The sequence below is a fragment of the Hyla sarda genome, chromosome 1 (genome assembly GCF_029499605.1).
Source record: "Hyla sarda isolate aHylSar1 chromosome 1, aHylSar1.hap1, whole genome shotgun sequence".
Classification (NCBI taxonomy): domain Eukaryota; kingdom Metazoa; phylum Chordata; class Amphibia; order Anura; family Hylidae; genus Hyla; species Hyla sarda.
Window position 1 is genome coordinate 323,809,147 of NC_079189.1, and position 21,469 is coordinate 323,830,615.

The 21,469-nt window shown below is 40.0% G+C and overlaps 1 protein-coding gene across 1 annotated transcript in view; it reads right to left on the reverse strand.

The window, feature by feature from the left end:
• Window positions 1-10,468: 10,468 nt before the first annotated feature.
• GRIN3A (glutamate ionotropic receptor NMDA type subunit 3A) overlaps window positions 10,469-21,469 on the reverse strand; it is a 469,012-nt gene continuing 458,011 nt past the window's right edge. The window contains exon 9 of the mRNA XM_056519283.1: window positions 10,469-14,303. Within this exon, the coding sequence (XP_056375258.1) occupies window positions 13,973-14,303 (331 nt within the window). The 3' untranslated portion in view covers window positions 10,469-13,972. The remainder of the gene's footprint in view (window positions 14,304-21,469) is intronic.

The following is a 21,469-nucleotide window of genomic DNA, read 5'->3' on the forward strand; positions in this document are numbered from 1 at the left end:
ATCCCGTTCTTCCGGCACTGCTTGGCTTTGTGCTTCTTAGGATCGGAACATCAAAATGCGGTCAGCGAATAGCTGGCCACAGCGATGTCCCGCCTCCCCGGTGATAGGCTGAATGCACTGTCATATAAGGAGCCAGCCAGAGCTCCTTACATTACAGTGTGCTCAGCCTATCACCGGCCAAGGTGGGACATTGCTGCGCCCGGCGATACACTAACCACAGTGTGACATTTCGAGCCTAAGAAGCAGGGAACCGAACAGCAGCGGTGGCCAATACTGACACAACGGGGGAATGTAGGAAGGTGAGTTAAAGTTTGTTTTTTTAGTTTTTGCAGCCCGGGCACTATTAGAGTTAAAAGTTTAGTGCCACATTTCTCCTTTAAGAATATTTTGAGTGCAGAAAAAAAAAGGTTTTTCCCCAATATTATTATTACCTATTTGTCACTCCCAAAGAATGATTCATTATTATCTATAAACATAATATAAAAGAAACCATTATATAATGAAATAAGGATAAACAGGCATAGCATGATTGAATCATTTAGCATCAACTTAGTAGCTGCCAATGCTTGTTTTAGTTTTATTAAAATGTCTAAATTTAAAGGAATGCACAAAAGAAAGTGTTGTGCTCTCCAGGATATGTGAAGAATGACTAAGGACTTTCAGGCCTGAAACACATAAGCAGTGGATTATCTGTTATATGGCATTGAATTCTAATGCTTCATTAACAAGAGTCATATCTTGAACTCTGGACTCTACTTATTGCTTTATCATAAAGGGAATGCACCATAAGCATAATGATAGTTTCAGAAGTAATGTATTTATGTGTTCCTTATCATTTTTAAATGATGAAGATGAAGTACAGCCCTTTTCCCTAGGGACTATGCTGTAGCAAGGGAGCTACACACAGAGCCGTACCATCCTGCTGTATGTAGGTCTTCATCAATTAAAATAAATTGTACCTGTCATATTATAGAAAAAACTTATGTTTATATATGTTACTTACTAGGTCATACAGATGCTTTACATGTCTTTTTATGTGTCTATCTTATGTATTTGCCTCAAAAATCCCTCAGTTCTGCTGTTCACTCTTTTTTGACATCAACTTCTCAGAAAGGGATGTGCCCGAGGTAAGCACCGAGCTTGCCCTCTCTCATTATGCATTCACTTCCTGCCTGAGTCTGCTGTGCAGTGCTGGGTCTCTTCATCCAATCAGGTGGCTCTGTAACCCCCTCTTTTTTTTCCAGACAGGAGTCCGATAGATAGGACAGGAGGGAGCACATAGGAATGCTAGTCCCTCCCTCACTTCCTGGACTTTGTCCCCCCTCTGTGCTTCAGCTTGGACAAAGATGATGCTGCAGCATGACAGAATTATGTTTTGGATGGTATGGGGGCTCTTAGTCCCTAAGTGGCCTTTTTTGTAAGCCGTAATTTTTATACGAAGGCCATAAATAATTTTCTTATGAAGTACCCCGTATATACTCAAGTATAAGCCGACCTGAATATAAGCCGAGGCCCCTAATTTTACCCCAAAAACCCAGGAAAAGTTATTGACTCGACTATAAGCCTAAGGTGGGAAATACATCATCCCCCCATGTAATCATCCAGACCCCCATCATCATACTTCCCCCCTTCATTATCACCGCCTGTCAATCCCTTCATCAGTGGTCTTCAACCTGCGGACCTCCAGATGTTGCAAAACAACAACTCGCAGCATGCCCGGCTGTCCAGGCATGCTGGGAGTTGTAGTTTTGAAACCTCTAGAGTTCCGCAGGTTGAAGACCACCGAGAAGGGATTGACAGGCGGAGAGTTCACTTGAGTATAAGCCGAGGGGGCGTTTTCAGCACGAAAAATCGTGCTGAAAAACTCGGCTTAAACTCGAGTATATAGGGTATGTTAGAAAGGTTAATGTTTTGCCAAGATGTACAACATATAAAATGTTTTTGATTCTGACAGTGCCCATTTAAGTTTTTATTTGTCTTCCACTCTCCACCCTTTGCTCATAGAAATGAGTATTCTAATTCTGATGGTTTTGCCCAAGTCTACAGGAAAGCAACTGAACCACAACAAAAAACTTGAAAATGCTGGCTTATTCTATGCACTTTAGCGGCTGATAAGAAATCATGACTAACTGAGGATTTTCTACATGATTCATTACATCAAAATAAACACCAACAATATTTGAAGAATAGGACTTTAAGGAAAAACTTGATTTCAATAATGTATAATTTTCCAAACATTTATTCCGTTTAAATGTTTTTCTCTTAATAAAAGAAAAAAACTTCTTTGTCCTTCTTTTAGCAGAAAACAAATATTTGCTTCTCATCATTTAGGGGCATGTTAAAAGTGAAAGGTTATACTTTTTCCATTAGAACAGTTTCAAACAATTGATTTTGTGCTTTTATTGTAATTTGTTTTGTGTAAGTGTAATTGTTTTCTTTTTATGGAAAGGCTGCTGATGTTATTAAGTAAAATTGCTTCTTCCTCTAAAAAAAAACTTTATGAGAACAATATAATAAATATGATCTAAAGAAATGTAACAAACTTTATTCATGCTGGTAGTTTAGTTTTACACCTATTTTGTTAAGCCAGAACACAAGTCCATTTATAATTGCAATTTGTCCCTACGATGTTTCCTCTGTTCTATTAGGATCCAAACAAAGCAGCATGCTGCGTCTTAGAGCAACTGAAAATATTTTGAAAAACAGTTTGATGTCCTTTATCAGTTGTCCAATCAGTTTGTACCTGAAGGTAAAATCTTAATAAAAGACCATGCTGTTACAGGAAAGAATTCTCCTTTTTATCTTTGTCTCAAGAAAACAAGGATTAAGATTACGGATTGTAAAACAAACATCTATTTCCTTATGTATTAAAATGTGTTTTGGGGAAATAATGTATAATTTTTACGGTAGTCATTTTACTTACAGGCTGACATTAGAGATGAGCGCACTTACAGTAAATTCGATTCGTCACGAACTTCTCGGCTCGGCGGTTGCTGACTTTTCCTGCAGAAATTAGTTCAGCTTTCAGGTGCTCCCATGGGCTGGGAAAGGTGGATACAATCCTAGGAGACTCTTTCCTAGGAATGTATCCACCTATTCCAGCCCACCGGAGCACCTGAAAGCTGAACTAATTTATGCAGGAAAAGTCAGCGACCGCCAAGCCGAGAAGTTCGTGACGAATCGAATTTACTGTAAGTTCGCTCATCTCTAGCTGACATACCTGGTCCAAAGTCCCTGCCACAAAGGCCATATAAGACCAATTCCTAAAACTGAAACTGCATTATCAATAAATAGCATAGGGTGTTCTGATCACACACCTTTTTTGGTTTCTTCATTCACCCTTTCCTCCCTGAGATATGATGGTTTATAGTTTGTCTGGAAATGCAGAACATTAATCAAATTCGTGTGAACTCATTTTAAATAATGGGAGTGAATATCAGGTGATGGGTGGGATTATATAGTCAGGGGATGTGTATTAGGCGTACACATTCCTCTATCTAGAACATCCATACCCCATAAATCCCACCTATCACCTGATATTAACTGCTGTTATTAAAATTAGGTTGACACCCATCTGACCGATTCCCTGATAGGATTTAGGATTAGAGATCTGATTCTGGAGTAGATCATTTTAGTAGTACAGGTGAAACTCAAATAATTTGAATATCGTGCAAAACTCCATTGCATTTCACATGAAGTGATCCAAAATCTCTTGGCAGATGGATGCATTGTCCCTGGACTCAATGAAGCACAATGGACCAACACCAGCAGATGACATGGCTCCCCAAATTATATAATAGATTGGGGATTTGGGGTTTTCATGAGCTGTAAGCCATAATCATCACAATTATGACAAATCACGGCTTGAACTATCTTGCTTTGCATGTAATGAGTCTCTCTCATATATATTAGTTTCACCTTTTAAGTTGCATTACTGAAAGAAAGGAACTTTGCACGATATACTAACTTTTCGAGTTTCATCTGTAGAGTCTCTGAATTGGCTGAACATCCTGAAGAGCGTTTTAGACAATACTAGGATCCTGTCAGCCCCCAGACTGCCAGCTTTAGGATAAGGAGCTTGGGGCCCATTTTTCTGCCTTAGGACACGAGATCATGCATGATGGGGAGAATCCAGAATTGTCCCAAGCTCCATTATATCAGCAGACAAATCCAAGCTCTCATAGGCCAATACAGAATAATGCCTGTTAGAGAAACTTCTTACTAAATGGCTTTGGGAGAATTTTCTGAATAATGTCAACTGAAATGGTTCATCAAGGGTAAAATAATGAAAGCTTGGAATTCTTTTGAGTTCCCACATCTGCATAAGCTGGAGAACATTTTTGGATTGTGACACAATTCTCATGGTACTGTTCAGCCTCTGCCTAACTGTTAGCCAGAAATGTCAGGTTTTCTGAAATATATACATAATCAGGTTTTCCAGGTGTTTCTTCGCTAAACAATAGTTTTGCTTTGTGTCTCAGAGGAGAGGGCCTTGTTCCTTCCCATTTGTGTATCTAGGTAAAACGTTCAAAGCACTAACAAAGCTATACTCATCTTAGGAGAGACAGTCTGTAGCATCCACCTGTCTTACATTAGTAGGACATAAAAACACAAGGGGGGGTGTTTACGGGGTCCTTTTATAGTATGGCTTAATCAGTAAATGCTCCATCTTTGCTATCAGTCTACAGGGTGGGGGAATCCCCACAATTGTGTTGCAGCTATATGTTTTTTTTTGCAAAACAAGCTATTCTCACTTCGTAAACTATGGAAGAACTCTAATTTTATGCCCTTAAACCCTTCTTTAGACCCACAATTTTTTATTAGATCTTGGATAAGCCAAATTAACGATGCTTATAAGGCTAGGGGGGGGGGGTATTAAAAAAGTGGAGCAGTTGCCTGTAGAAAGTAGTCTAAACTAGCCATTTTTATTTTTAAACATTTAAATTTCTATAACATTAAAGAAACAATTGATTGATTGCTCTGAGCAATTGGTCAACTTTTCCTCTGATGTTTTGATAATTCCCCATAATGTCCTAAAATAATTTACTCAATTAAACACATGATATAGGCATCCACATATTTCTAAACCTTCTGCCAGAAGGGCACATCATTTTTGTCTAATCTTTAACATGTGCCCCTCCCTCTAGATCAGGGTCGGCAACCCCTGGCCCATGTGCCGCTCATGGCACGCAGGGTGCTTTTGAGTGGCACACAGGGCTGGCTCCGGGTGGATAGGCGCTCACTCCGCTAATGGGGAACCAGGACACTTATTCCAGATCCCCAGGCAAGCGAGTGCCGCTTTAAGCTGTGTGCGCACACACACACAACTAAAGCCTCCTCTAAGTGTGAGCTGCAGGACCTGCGGCTTCACTGAGAGGGGACCTGTGAACTCTGTCCCACGCAGTGCACGCGCTTGCACTGAAGCTGGAGAAGAACGAAGCCAGCTTGTGCTGCCCAGGAGATCCCTGCGTGGGAAATAGGTGTTTTGTTTGTTTTTTGTTTTTAATCATCCTGGCATCAGCAGAGCAGGGGAGGGAAGGTGATGGGCAGGGGATGCAAATGATGATGATGAGGGGAGGGTGTGGGTCGTGCAATTGATGATGATTAGGGGAGGGGGGTCGTGCAATTGATGATGATTAGGGGAGTTCAAGTGATGATGATGAGGGGGGTCCAAGTGATGATGATGGGAGGGTGCAAGTGATGATGATGAGGGGGGTTCAAGTGATGATTATGGGGGGGTGCAAGTGATGATGAGGGGGGTGCAAGTGATGATGGGGGGTGTGCAAGTTATGATGATGAGGGTAGGTGCAAGTGATGATGATGGGTGGGTGCAAGTGATGATGATGAAGGGGGGTGCAAGTGATGACGATGATGGGGGAGGTGCAATTGATGATGAGGGGAGGTGCAAGTAATGATGATGGGGAGGTGCAAGTGATGATGATGAGGGGGTGCAAGTCATGATGAGGAGGAGGGTGCAAGTCATGATGATGATGAGGGGGGTGCAAGTGATGATGATATGGGGGGGTGAAAGTGATGATGATGATGATGTGGGGGGTGCAAATAATGATGATGATGAGGGGGGTTCGTGCAAGTGATGATGATGATGGAGGGTGCAAGTGATGATGATGGGGGTGCAAGTGATGATGATGATGAGGAAGGGGGGTGTAAGTGATGATGATGAGGGGGTGCAAGTGATGATGAGGGGGATGCAAGTGATGATGGGGGGTGGTGCAAGTGATGATGGGGGAATGCAAGTGATAATGGGGGGTGGTGCAAATGATGATGGGGTGCAAGTGATGATGGGGGTGCAAGTGATGATGGTGGTGTGCAAGTCATGGGGGTGGTGGTGCAAGTGACGGTGGGGTACAAGCGATGATGGGGGTGCAACTGATGATGGGGGTGCAAGTGATGGGGAGGGCGGTGCAAGTGACGGGGGGGTGCAGGTTACAGGGAGGGTTAATGCAGGTGACAGGGAGAGGGGTGCAGTTGACGGGTAGGGGGTGCAGGGATGTAGGTGACAGGGGGAGGGGTGCAGGTGACCTACACAATTACCTGCCTGGCTACCTACCTTATTAATTACCTGGTTACATACCCACCAACTTAGCCACCTGGCTACCTACCTACATAGCTACCTACCTACATAGCTACATACCTACATAGCAACCTAAGTACCTACATACATGCATAGCTACCCATTTACCTACCTTGCTACCTACCTATGAACTTACATCCATATCTACTTACCCACCTGCATAGCTACCTACCTACTTATATCCAAGGAAAATCTGAATTCAGTGCAGAATTCAGTGCAGTTTATTCCATTTCAAACAATGTTACAGAGCAGGCTACATTTTGTCACCTCTCATACTTGACAAAGGCGAAGAAAGGTCGCTGAAACGTAGCCTGCTCTTTAACACTGTTTGGAATGGAATAAACTCCACTACACTGGAAAAATGCAGAAACTAAGATGTTTGTCCTGCAGATGCTGCAGTGATGGGTTTTGGATGGAAGAAGTCATTATGTTAGTCTGAGCCAGAAGGAGAACAGAAGGAAAGAGGATGACGCCGACTGTAAAAGATGTGAATTGTGAGTCAGTTAATGTAACTGTATGTATATTATTGCGCAACACCACTGGGGTCTGTATTATGGTGGGGTCTGATTCTGAGGTCTGTATTATGTAACATAGTTTATAAGGTTGAAAAAAGACCAGAGTCCATCAAGTTCAACCTATATCCCTAATGAGTCCCTACTGAGTTGATCCAGAGGAAGGCAAAAAACCCTCATACTAGAGGTAAAAATTTCTTTGCAGCTCCAATATGGCAGACACAATAAATCCCTGGATCAACTTTCTGTCCCTATAAATCTAAATCTAGTATCCATAACAAGCAATGTTATTACTCTCCAAAAATGCATCCAGACCCCTTTTGAACTCTTTTACAGAGTTCACCATGACCACCTCCTCTGGCAGAGAATTCCACAGTCTCACTGCTCTTAAAGTAAAGAACCCCCGTCTGTGCTGGTGTTGAAACCTTCTTTCCTCTAAACGTAGAGGATGCCCCCTTGTTATAGATATAGTCCTGGGTATAAATAGGTCATGTACTGTCCCCTAATATATTTATACTCACCCCTAAGCCTTCTTTTTTCCAAACTAAATAACCCTAATTCTGATAATCTTTCTGGTTAATGTAGTCCTCCCATTCCCCTTATTACTCTGGTTACCCGTCTTTGAACCCTCTCCAGCTCCACTATATATTTTTTGTACACTGGTGCCCAGTACTATACACAGTATTCTATGTGTGGTCTCTCTAGTGATATGTACAGCGGTAGAATTATTTCCTTGTCGTGGGCAGCTGCCCGACACTGATCACTGCAGCTAAATTTACTGTTAACTAAGACCCCCAAGTCCTTTTCCATGTCAGTCGTCCCAAGTGTTCTCCCATTTAATACATAATCCCAAGCCGGATTTTTCCTCCCTATGTGCATTACCTTATATTTATCAGTGTTGAACCTCATGTGCCACTTCCCAGCCCAAACCTCCTACCTATCCAGATCCATTTGTAACAGTGCACTGTCCTCTATAGTGTTTACCTCTTTACAGAGTTTAGTATCATCTGCAAAGATTGCTACTTTACTATTCAACCCATCTACAAGGTCATTAATGAATATATTAAATAGGACAGGACCCAAGACGGACCCCTGTGGTACCCCACTAGTAACATTCACCCAATCAGAATAAGTACCATTAATAACCCCCCTCTGTTTACTATCATTGAGCAAGTTACTTACCCACTTACACACTTTTCCCCCAGTCCAATCCTTCTCATTTTATGCACCAATCTTTTATGTGGCACCATATTAAATGCTTTGGAAAAATCCAGATATACGACATCCAGTGATTGCCCCTGGTCCAGTCTGGAGCTCACCTCCTCATAAAAGCTGATCAGGTTAGTTTGTCAGGACCGATCCCTCATAAAGCCATGCTGATATGGGGTCATTTATTTATTTTTATCAAAATACTCCAAAATAGAATCCCTTAGAAAATCCTCAAACAATTTACATTACAATTTACAACGGAGGTTAAATTAACAGGTCTATAATTCCCGGGGTCCACTTTTGACCCCTTTTTAAATATTGGCACCACATTTGCTATGCACCAGTCCTGGGGATCCTTCCCTGTCACTATAGAGTCCCTGAATATTAAAAATCGAGGTCTGTCTATTACATTACTTAATTCCTTTAGAACACGGTGTGAATGCAAGGTGAAATACGGCGAGTTAAGGTAAACCCCCCAGTACAGGTCACCTGTCTTCCTGGGTAAGACAGGTGCCCTGTACAGGGGAGTTTACCTTATCTCGCTGTATTTCACCTGGCATTTCATTTTCCTCTGTGAATACAGTGGAAAAGAATGTGTTTAATATATTTGCTTTTTCCTGATCCCTGTCTATAATTTCTTCCTCATAATTTTTTTTAAAGGGTCTGCACATTCTTTTTTGACCTTTTTTCTATTTATATTTAGTTTTACTCTCTTTGGCAAGGAGTCTTTCTGTCTCTATTTTTGCGTCTTTATTTTTATGGTGGGATATGATTGTGGGGTCTGTATTATGGTGGGGTCTGATTCTGAGGTCTGTATTATGGTGGGGTCTGATTCTGGAGTCTGTATTATGGTGGGGTCTGATTCTGGGGGCTGTATTATGGTGAGTGATGATTCTGGGGTCTTTATTATGATGGGGTCTAATTCTGGGGTCTCCATTATGGTGGGGTCTGATTCTGGGGGCTGTATTATGGTGGGGTCTGATTCTGGGGTCTGTATTATGGTGAGTGATGATTCTGGGGTCTTTATTATGATGGGGTCTAATTCTGGGGTCTGCATTATGGTGGGGTCTGATTCTGGGGTCCGTATTATGCGGGGCGGTGATACTGGGGTCTGATTCTGGGGTCTGTATTATGGTGGGGACTGATTCTGGGGTCTGTATTATGGTGGCGACTGATTCTGGGGGTCTGTATTATGGTGAGGACTGATTCTGAGGTCTGTATTATGGTGGGGACTGATTCTGGGGTCTGAATTATGGTGGGGACTGAGTCTGGAGTCTGTATTATGGCGAGTGGTTATTCTGGGGTCTGTATTATGGTGCAGACTGATTCTGGGGTATGTATTGTGGTGAGGACTAATTCTGAGGTCTGTATTATGGTGGGGACTGAGTCTGGAGTCTGTATTATGGCGGGTGGGGATTATGGGGTCTGTATTATGGTGTGGACTGATTCTGGGGACTGTATTGTGGTGGGGACTGATTCTGAGGTCTGTATTATACAGGTCTGAGTTAAAATGTTTTTTTCTCACTGTAAGATCCTAACAGCAAGAACAATATATAGGGACAATTCTGGAAAAAAAAAAACACCCTGTGACAAGCCACACACCACAAAAACCCCACCCACAGCAAGCCCCACCCACAACAATCCACATCCACAACAAGCCACACCCATATTGCCGACACACCAAGTGACTACAAATAAATGTGGGCACAGGGCTACCAAAAGGGGTGAGAGTCCAGTTTACATCAAAAATTTCACACCAGCTTTTTGATAGTGTAGAAATCACAGAAATTGTTGTTTTATTGTTTTTGTTTTTTTCATAGTTTATTGGGGAAAAGGTGTTATTTAAGTAATTCTTAGAAAAAATTATTATTATTGAAAAATGTTATACATTTTTAATTTTTTTGTTTCTTGGTCACTACACCTGCACTCATATTTAAGCTTAGAAATGTTTTATTTATATAGTTATCACTTGTCTAAGCACTAGTAACCATGGAATATTTCATGAGATGTTTCCGCCAGAATTTTATGGGATGTAAAATTTGGCAATTTTGACACCAAAATTTATGATTTTTGCAGAAAATAAAAATTATGACTGCAACAAAACAAAACAAAAAAGTTTTTGGTGCGAAAAAAAAAACGAAAAGTGGTGCAAAAATGAATTTTCATATATTTTAATATTTTCAAAGCAGCACAAGAGACCTTTGAAACCTTGAAAAGAAAAAAAAAGGTGTGAATAATATCTCTGAACAGAAATTACAGTACTTTTTGAGAATCTCCCCCACTGTTTATGGCTAAAAGAAGATCATTTTGAGATGGATGGACCTCACACTATCTTTAAATGGAAACGTCTGATAAACACAGTAATCCCTCCTAGACACATTGAGGGGAATTTATCATTTGTTTTTTCACTTTCTTTACATGATTTCTGCGCGCTCATTTTTTATTTTTGCAAAAAAGGCGTATCGTCCAGCACTCGGGATGCGGTAAAAGAAGTGTTTCTAGTCTACGATTAAGCACGCAAGTGCGAAACGCATCAGACGCTGTTTCTCTGTTTGTGACTATTGTCTGATGATCCTTGAATAAAGAAACACTTCTTTTACCGCAACCCGAGTGCTGGACGATACGTCTTTTTTGCATATCATTTCCTGGCCGAAGGCGGGATCGGCACGTCCGCACACAGGTGGAGTGGATTTCCCACAAGGTGGTGAGCGGAGCTAGAAATTCGCACAAGCATTTTTTATTTTTATTGATAAAATTATGAATACCTTTTAATTTGCTTAAAAAGAGCCCCATGCTTATAAATTGCCACATCAACTTCAAGCGTACAGCTCCATGAGCAAAATGAGGAAGGAGGCCAGGGCTCACCTTATAGCCTTATTTACAAAATATTTGGACACACACGCGCCCCCTGGGCCTACAGTGGTTGCCAAGCAAGGATCAAATGTGCCACCCACTGCAAGAACATCCAACAATGTGAGTACAGTTGTATCTTACATGGAAACATGCTCCATCGGCTTTAGAAACAATGGGGGAGATTTATCAACCTGTGTGAGATCATCAAACCACTGCTTTCACTTTACGGGAGCTTGTTAGGATAGGCTGCGGCTGGGCTGTGATTGGTCGCTGTGAGTAAAAGCCTTCCAGTTTTTTTCTCACACAATTTGATAAATCTGGGGCTCTGTTGCAAGAAAAGTCAAGGAAAAAAAAAAGAAAAAAAATAACTTTAAATAATAATAAAATTAGCTTAGGGTATATGTAACAGGGTTGACTTCTTGCTGCATTCACTGTAAAAAAAAAGTAATTCGATTTTTGAGTGTTCTATAAACAAAATATTTGTATGTGGGCTACTACAATGTGTTACTTCTACAAACCGTTTGGCTAATGGTTTTCCAGATCTCAAAGTAGAAAATGCATTACATTTACAATGGTTGGTCTGCACTGATACAAATATAAAAATTACAACTTCAAAATACATCAGAAAGTATTTCCTTCAATGTATTAACCCTTTAACTCATCAACTACATCATAGGGCTGTTAAGGAGTTTAAAAGTCAAGCCCTCTCTATACCCGGCAGCTCTCTGGCCATCGCTATTAGTTGGCACAGAGGCAGAGTAAAAACTGTCCAAATAAATTGCAAAAGGTTTGGGAGGTTTTGTGCAACAAAAAAAAATATATTTTTTTTTTTCTTTCATCTGTTGTCTTTGATGTTTCTAGCCAGTTTACAGGGGATTTACCCGATCTTATTGTTTTGTTATGTTGATGCTGTAACTTCTGTATTTTTTTTTACTGCACTACAAGGATCCATAATATTTTGCTCTATTTTTCTACTGTGCAAATTAAATAACTTTATTGTTCAGGTCATTACCAATAAATATTTTTTCTATAATAAAACTTATTTATACTTTTATTTCAGTCCACTAGTGATTGCTTTAGTAATACTGTATCTGCCATAGCAACATCAGAAATGGCAGCATCTAATGGGTTCAATTCCTGAATTGGAGCAATCTTTGTATCAGCCATTTCAGTGGAAGCCTTGTTTATAACAGTCAGCTCTTGGTAGCGATATCAAGAACAGAAGAACATGCTACTTCTCAGTGCCATACATATACAGCACTGCTCCAGTTCTAGTATTTTTTTTTTTTAAACTAACAACTATACACAACATTCAAAATTAAGCCTTAGAAGGAATTTATACTTTAAAGGTAGGATTACACATATTGGGGGACATGTATCATTATTTGTGTATGGTAGAAGCAGTTTACCCCTTTTCCCGAATTCTAAATTATGCGCAGAAGCGCTAAATTTATCAGTCAAGCCCAATGAGTTTTATAAATTGGGGGTAAATATAGTAATCTCCTCAATCCACTCTTTGAAAAATAGAAATCGATGATTCAGAGCATCTTGCTACGTTAAGTCCAAGATGGCTTATATTTGCGCAAAAAAACAGCTCTTGCGGACAAATTTTTGGTGTAAAGGAAAAGTATGCAGTTAATAAATCCATGCGTACTATAGATGTCACTTCAAGGTAACCTGATTAGGCCACATCTGGAGGACATGCTGAACCAAAACGTGCGCAAAAAAAGGGCTTGCGCAAAATTTTGCGCAAAAAATACACACAAAACAGGGGTAAAATCTTTGATACATGCCCCCCCCCCCCACTGTATATACGCAGCATATACACAATGTGTGATCCTACCCTAAAGAAGCTAAATAACCAACCAAACGAAAATGTTCTACCTTAAATTAGAATCATGTTGATTCCATTTGAAGACTTTAAATCCTGTATGCCGGTCCCTGATTAATTCAGTCCTGCATGTTTTAGATGACTACAAATATCAAAATCAATACATGTTTCATTTGTGAAAGGGACAAATTTCTTACCGTCCTGAATTTCAATGCTATTAGGTATTCATTTGTCAAGACTGAATGAGTGCCAGCATGTAAAATACAAAACGCTTTTGAAATCTTTTTCTCTACATCTTGTGTCTATCCACTTTCTTAACTTTACTCATATACTAAAGTACAGTCATCCGTCATCAAGTTCCTAGCTTGAAACTCTTTAAAAATACCCACAAAGTCCAATAAACATAAAATCTTCTTTTATTGTCTTTCACTGACCTCTTGGAAAAGGTAATCCATTCTCGGATTCATCAAACATGATGCTTTGCTTCCTTTCGAAGTCCATTACAGTGTGGATGAGCAATTAATTTTTCACCCTCATTCTCTACTAGTCTCAAACTGCTGAAATTTCAATTTCACAGATACACATTAAATGCAAATTTCCTTCATAAAAGTTAAAAATACTAGCAAAGGACATAGTGGAGATAATTCAAAACCATTTTCGTTTTATTAATGCACACTGAGGGGCGCAGAAGTGAAAACCTTCATTTAATACCATGGAGGGGATATAAGGGCAAGTGTGTTTCTGAGTTTTAAAAGACTCCAAGGTCACGTTTTCATATTGATAAACAGTTCACACGAACTAGAGAAATACAGGTTGAATCTTACAAAAAAAAAGACAAATAAAACTCATCAGAAGTAAAGAAATCTTCATCTTATGTACAGTAGATTTCCACGTGTCCAGTGACTACACAGATTGAGTCACAGCCAATACTTTTGTCATTCGTCCGTGTCCATTGTTAAGACGTAGAACTGTTTTTTAAGATTCAGCAGTCCTGTTTTTCCTTTGGAACTCTTCCAGTTCATTTTTCCTGTTCATGGCTATTTGCAGTTCTTGCTTAATAACCTGGATTTGTTTTTCCAGTTCTGTCAATTCCTGCACCACCGAATTTCTAGATATGTTTAAGGACTCAGCCTTCCCATTTGTAGTAAGTAATTTTGGAGTCTCTCTCCTCTGTGGCAAAGGCAAATCCTGTTGATGTCTGAAACTTAATTCATTGTGTGCTTCTTTGAGAATATATTTTCTTCTGTTACAGCTGCTCTGGTTGGCAGTATTCCAAACACGTGGCTCATTGTTTCCTGCATTGCACCTGGAAGTAATAACATAAAGAATTATTAAATTGCATGTATTAAGAATACACAGATTACAGCATTCATGCTCAGCTTTCTTCCTTTATATTAGCAGAGCTCATTGGGACCACCGCAGTAAAACCACGGTGTCCCTATCAATCTAAAGGACGTCGGGAGAGCCCTTACTTGCCTCCTCCTTAGGCTTGCATTGAGGGGGCGGAGCGTGACGTCACACGGGGCGGAGCAGTGATGTCACTATGCTCCGTCCCCGTGATCGCCAGTAATCAGACCCGGAGCGAGCACGCTCCGGGGGCTGATTCCAACGGGGTGCGGCGTGGAAGATCTTTGGATAGGGGATAAGATGTCTTAGCGCCGGAGTAGCCCTTTAAATGGTATAAAAACTACAGATCATTATGCAATAAATGAGCCCTCACACATCCGCGTATACAGAAAAAAAAAAAAAAAGACAATTTTACACTAATTTTGGTGCCTGTAGTTATAATTTTTTAAAATAGTAAAATAAAATAAAACCTATAAAAATTAGGTATCCTTGTAACCGTATGGACCTACAGAATAAATATAAGGCATATTTTTTTTTTTCAATTTCACCCCACAAATATTTCTTTTCTGGTTTTGCAATATATTTAGTGGTGAAATTAAAAGTAAAGTTTATGGTGCACAAAACAAGCTAATTTTTTGTTTTGTGAACTGTAGTTTTTATTGGTACCACTTTTGCACATGTGTAACTTTTTAATAGTTTTTTATAAAAAAATAATTTTTTATTGAGATGTGACAAAAGAGCAGCAGTTTTTGACTTTTTATATTATGTTTACGCCATTCACCGTACGAGATCATGTTATTGAAACTTTTTTAAACTTTTTTTTTAACTTATTATATCCCCATAGAGGACTACAGTGGCTCCTTAAGTTATCATATTAATTGGTCCAAGGATGACCATTGCATGTTGAAACCGTTGTATGTTGAAACCACAGCTCTATGGAATCCTGGTACTTGGTTCTGAAGCCACCATGTCATCCAAAAATAGGATTAAAGGCCATCTGTGTCAAAAAACAACTTATCTCCTATATGCAGGATAGGGGATAAGTGTTTGATCATGGGGGTCTGACAGCTGGGACCCCCCGCTATTTCCTTCACGGTGTCGCGGCTCTCCCGTGCAGGAGGTGTGCCATCAGTAGCGTGACTAAGGGGCCAACACCCCTCCTCCATAGAGCTGTATGGGGAGGGGGTGTACCGTCGACCTCTCCAGGTCTACACTACGTGCGTTAGTGCTCCCACTGAGCACTAATGCGGAGGCCCTGTTCAGGAGATCACGGGGGGGGGGGGGGGGTCCCAGTGGTCAGAACCCCCACGATCAAACACTTATTCCCTATCCTACGGAGTGTTAAAACGCTGCAGATGCCCTGTAAAGAAAAATGAGTAGATACCTAATATAGATAAAGTAAGTACTTACATATAAAAGTAAGAAAGAGCTGCTGTAAGCTGTAAATCACTGTCTATGTAGAGGACAGGAGCTTCTTCAGGGTCCTGTACAGTACACACAATGTCCTAAAAAAGTAACATGGAGTCGCCCTCACCTGGTGTCCAACGAGCAGCTAACTGTGGCACAGGTAAAGAGTAGTACATAACATGTAATACCTCCCTGTGTTGTAGGGAGGCGCTACCAGAAAGGAATTCAGTGCATATGCTTCAGTAATACAGGTGATTTACCAGTGAATGCCCATTCTGATTGGTCAGTTCTTCCAGCCATTGACACCTTTCACAGATCTGGACTGTCTGTAGCATTGTATAGTAAGTATGGTTTCAAGTTACAATAATCCAGAAAAGATCATTGTGTGTTGAAAATATTGTATGTTGAGGCCATTGTAAGTTGAGTGATCACTGTATTTACAGCAATCAATACAGTACATTGCAAAAACTGAACAGTGCTATGCATAGGCATAGCACTGGTGGGTATTATCAGCGATCTTCTTCTCTGGTCTGCTCAATGTCAGACCAGAGTAGAAGACCCTGGGATGTTGGCGGGAGCAGGTAAGGGGACCTCCGGCAGCCATGCAGCCATGGCAGATCCAGGTTAAGCCTAAAGGGTTAATATTGTACCTTTGTAGTCGTACAACATTCATCTGTAGAAGCACACTTACAATGCTTTTAGGGTAAAGTTAAAACCTCCAGGGTGCTAACAAATCTGTGCAAACTTTTTTTTATGCAACTAGCACTGTACTGAACTGTGCTACGGATTTTAGCCCTGCACAGCAAAAATGTAAGTGTAACACTAAAATTTATGTTTTTGCATTTCCCAGTTAGCTTGAAAGCCTATACATCTTGAAGCACATTTACTTAAAGAGTATCTGTCACCAAATGAAACTTTTAATATATTGTTCCTTGTGTAATTAGCAGACACTTTCCCATTCACTTGCTTTTAAAATTATCAACATAAATATGTTTAAAATGTAATATAAAAAATGGCCACTAGGTGGCTCTGTTCCCTGGCATAATTAATACAGTGAGTTTGGTTTCCTCCCGGCCTGGCAGGAGTCCTAACTCAGGAAGTGTTTCTCTGCACGGAGCTTGATTGTCAGCTGCACAGAAAGTGAAAGCTCCACAGATTCTCACAGAAAGCTGCACAGACTATAACCTGCAGGAGAGCCTCACTGAAATCTGCACAGACAGAAACCTGCAGGAGAGCCCCACTGATAGCAACACAGACTGAAACATGCACAGAGCTTGAGGTCTTCTATTCACCACATTGCTGCAACAATGTGAGGGCAGAAATGGTCCCCAGCAGGCTTCAGTGACATCATGCCTGCTGGAAAACGCCCACTTTCCTCTGCTGGGAAATTGCACTATGTGAGCAAGAACAAAGGTAAGATACTGAGCATTTTAAAGCTCTGAAAAAGGGGTGTTACGTGTAGTTAGGGAACAAAGCCTGTGGTATTTGAGAACAGTTTATTTGGTGACAGGTACTTTTCAAGATCAACATTTTACACAACTATGTTAGAATAAGATGCAACTAATTTATTAAGCTGTAAGTGGTGGAATTGTGACAGTTTCCAACATGGTTGACTTTTTTTTTTTTTGCTACTGTTACCTGGTAGTGTTGAGCGGCATAGGCCATATTCGAATTTGCGATATTTCGCGAATATATGGACGAATATTCATCATATATTCGCTAAATTCGCATATTCGTAATATTCGCGTTTATTTTCGCATATGCGAAAATTCGTACGCCAGTCTCACACAGTAGTATTAGAGCCTTCTTTACACCACACAAGCTGGAAGCAAAGAGGGATGATCACTGTGATGTGTACTGTGAAAAAAAAAAACGAATATTCGTAATTGCGAATATATAGTGCTATATTCGCGAATATTCGCGAATTCGCAAATATGCGATATTCGTGAATAAAATTCGAATTGCGAATATTCGTGAGCAACACTATTACCTGGCTGCTGGAGAATTTTTTGCCATAGCAAACATGAATATCAAAGAGTGATCATGATTTTACTGTAACACTACACATTGCCCTTATTTGAATTATCCTGTTTATAATAAAGCAGAACTGCCAGATAACGTGTGTCTGTACATGTAAGGGAACTGTATACATATGTAAGGCTGGGTTCACATATGTCCGGCATCCGACATGGGTGGACTCAGCCTAGATATCGACCTAACTGATGCCACAACTAATACCAAGTTGTTATTAGTTGTATGGCATTCTCTGTTCCCTTGTCCGGTGCTCTCTGGTATGTCCATCCATCTGGCATCAAAATTGAGACGCTGGATGATTGTGAACTGTCCCATTAAAATGAATGGGATCAGTTCTAGCGTCTGTGCACTGAAAGGTAACTATGCCGAACGCCTGATATATGTGAACCCAGCCTAAGAGACTCAATGTTAATGAATTTCCCAAGGACAGAAGCATAGAATCATTGAACAGAAAAACATTCTTGTTTCTACTTTTATTAATCCTTTAGTAATTGAGGGCAGTTTGGTTTATTTCGGGTTTCCTCACACGTGCATCTTACAGCAACATCAAACGCAGACACGGTCCTGGGGCCCATTTTTAGTTATGCAAATGTTTATACATTAGAGTAAATGTACGCAATGATGGAAATACCATTGAGAGTCCATATTTTTTCAGTTCACTTAGTGGCTATTATTTATTCTATATGCAATCTGTAAACAGGGATCCTAAATGTATAGAGTAAATGGTGCATTTAATTGAAAAGTAACCATGCGTTACTCATGACTGTTCAGTTCTAAAGCGCTGTCTGTTGCGTAATTAACCTATATTTTGTGTTAAAGATAACTATTGAAGGCAAATTAGAGAACCGAACAGACAGCAATGAAGATTGCTTCCAACAATATAGCATTGCCTTGTTCTATTAAGGAGGCAAGGAGGTTAATGCAAGAGAGAAAAAGACATTAGATAACAGCAAAAATGAACACTTTTTCCGCATACAATATGATTATGATACCAGGGTGCAACAAGCAAAAATGAAGCCCATTTATCACAGCCACAAAAATTAATAGTTGGTTTAAAACCTTTGCTGAAATAGAAGTATAAAATGTCAGCTTTTAAAGTTCTGTGAAGTTTATGATGTTTTAAAAGTGACTGGTGGCTTGTGTAATGATATTCAATTCATAACTGTTAAAATAAAAAAAGCTAAAGTACACAAAAGCATAAAGAAGGCAATATAAAATGAAAGTGTACAAAGACAGTGTCATTACATTGCTCATGCAACAGCGCAAGCATTTTAGGATAAAATTTGCTTAAAGGTCTTCCTAAGGTCACTTGTGCATTGATGTATTACTTCTATGTGCTGTACAAATCCATAATAGGATGCCCCATAGTGGAGAGTGTGGCCCAAATGTAACTCCATTACCCTCCGATATCACAGTTATTTTTGAAGTGGGAATTTGTAGCATGCTTTTAATAACTTGACCGAGCTATGCCCAAAGGGTTAAACCTTTCTAGTCTCTGGCACAGCTTGTGGTTTCTGTGGCGACATCCTGACCTATCCTGTCTGTTCTTTCTCTGGCTAATGTTGTGTCCTCCTTGAGTCCACACCCTGCAATTGATTATTTAAATGGGCACTGTCATTAAACATGATTTTCACTATTTGATTCCTTATGCCAAATTATATTTTTTTTTATTGACTTCCATAAAAAAAAAAAAAAAAAAAAAAAAATATTTTTCATTTTTCTGCTATATACTTCTGCCCACCAGGGGTCTCCCTTCTTGGCCAGAACACATTCTGTCTGGTCAAAATCTCAGATTTTGGTCTCCTGCTTGTAATGGCAGGAGACCAAACTCCTGAATTGAGATCTGGCCATAGGCAGTGCATAGCACTCCCTCTCTGCCTGTGTATAAAACAGAACTTTTTATAGCTCTAAAAAAAAATGTAAAGGTCGGGGGATGTTTGGTGTAGTTAGGGTAAATAGTGGGAGTTAGTTTAGGATAGTTAATTTAATAACAGGTATTCTTTAAGCGCTCAGTTGTTTCTCAGTCTTTGCCGGTGAAAGAGGTTTTCTCTGAAGTGAGCATTTACCTGCATCTGATTCTGTTCTTTGACTATGGCTCTAAATTTGGTTAACCCTTTAAAGGTTAAGTATCATGAAGAAAAACTTATCCCTTATCCGAAGGATAAGCGCTGGGGCCCCTGCAATGTCCGGTTTGGAGCCCAGGTTCTCTAGCACAGGAGCAAGACATGACCCCTGCCCAAAGTGGAGGCCGCCACACCCCCTCCATAAAGCTCTATGGGAGAGCCGAAGTTTGCCAAACGGCTCTCCCATAGAGCTTTATGGAGGGGGCGTGGCATCTCCGCTTCGTGCAGGGGTCACGCTCCTGTGTAGAGAATCGGGGCTCCCAACAGGAGATTCTTCTTTAGGGATACATTTTTCTTCATGATACTTATCCTTTAATCCTTGATTCTGCACTTTTGCTGTCCTCTTGGTTTTCTGATATGGCGTGCTGACCATCCTATCTGTCTGTTTGTCTCCCTATTAGTATTGTATATTGTGCCTATTAACCCATTGTGTTCTGACAGTTTCTCCCTAACATTACTGCATTGCTGTAGTTTGTTGTTTTGACCTGTGACGGCCCTGCACTTATTCAGAATAGAGACTATCTAGTTATGGATTAGCAGTTTAGGGTGCCTAAGCAATAGGCAGGGACAATTTAAGACCTAGAGAGCACTGTATCCCTGCCCATACTTGACAATGCTCTGTTGCATCCCATATTCTCCCTTTGAGTAATTGAGCCCAAGGACTCAAACACTTAAAATTTTGCACCTACAGACCCATTTAAGGGCTTGTTTTTAGTGTCATTAATTGCACTTTTTAATAACATCACTTATTTTATAACATTTCATCTGCGGTGAAACAAAAAAAAACGTATGTGGGTGAAATAAAAAAAATTAAATTTTGTAACTTTTTAGGGCTTCCGTTTCTACTTTTCGTCAAAAATTACACTTTATCTTTATTCTGTAGGTCCATACGCTTACAAGGATACCCAATTTATGTAGGTTTTATTTCATTTTACTATGTAAAAAAATCATAACTACATACACGAAAATTAAAATGTTTATAATTGTCATCTTCTGACTGTTATAACTTTTTATTTTTCCGCATGCGGGGGTATATGAGTATATGGCTCATTTTTTGCACAGTGGTTTGTAGTTTCTATTGGTACCATTTTTGTTGTAATGGGACATTTTGATTGCTTTTTCTTAATTTTGTATGGTATATGAAGTGACCAAAAATGCAAAATTTTTACGCGTACGCCATCGACCGTGCGGTTTAGAAAAGCTTATATTATAATAGTTTATTACATTAATTTATTTAAAAAATAGTAAATGGGAATGATTCAAACTTTTATTAGGAGAGTGGCTTATTCACATTTCTAAAAATTTTTTTTACACTTTTTACTTTTTTTTTTTTAGCCCCCATAGGGAGCTATACCATGCAATCTGTTGATTGCATATACTGTTTAATGCCATGTCATAGCATAGCATTGATCAGTTTTATCGGTGCTTTGCTGCTCCAGTCTGCTGAAGCAGCCTGGATCAGCAGAGCACTGATCGGACGTCAAGGAGGCAGGGAAGGACACTCCAGCAATCCTCTCAGCTGATTGGGACATTGCCATTTCATCGTGATGGTCCCGATCAG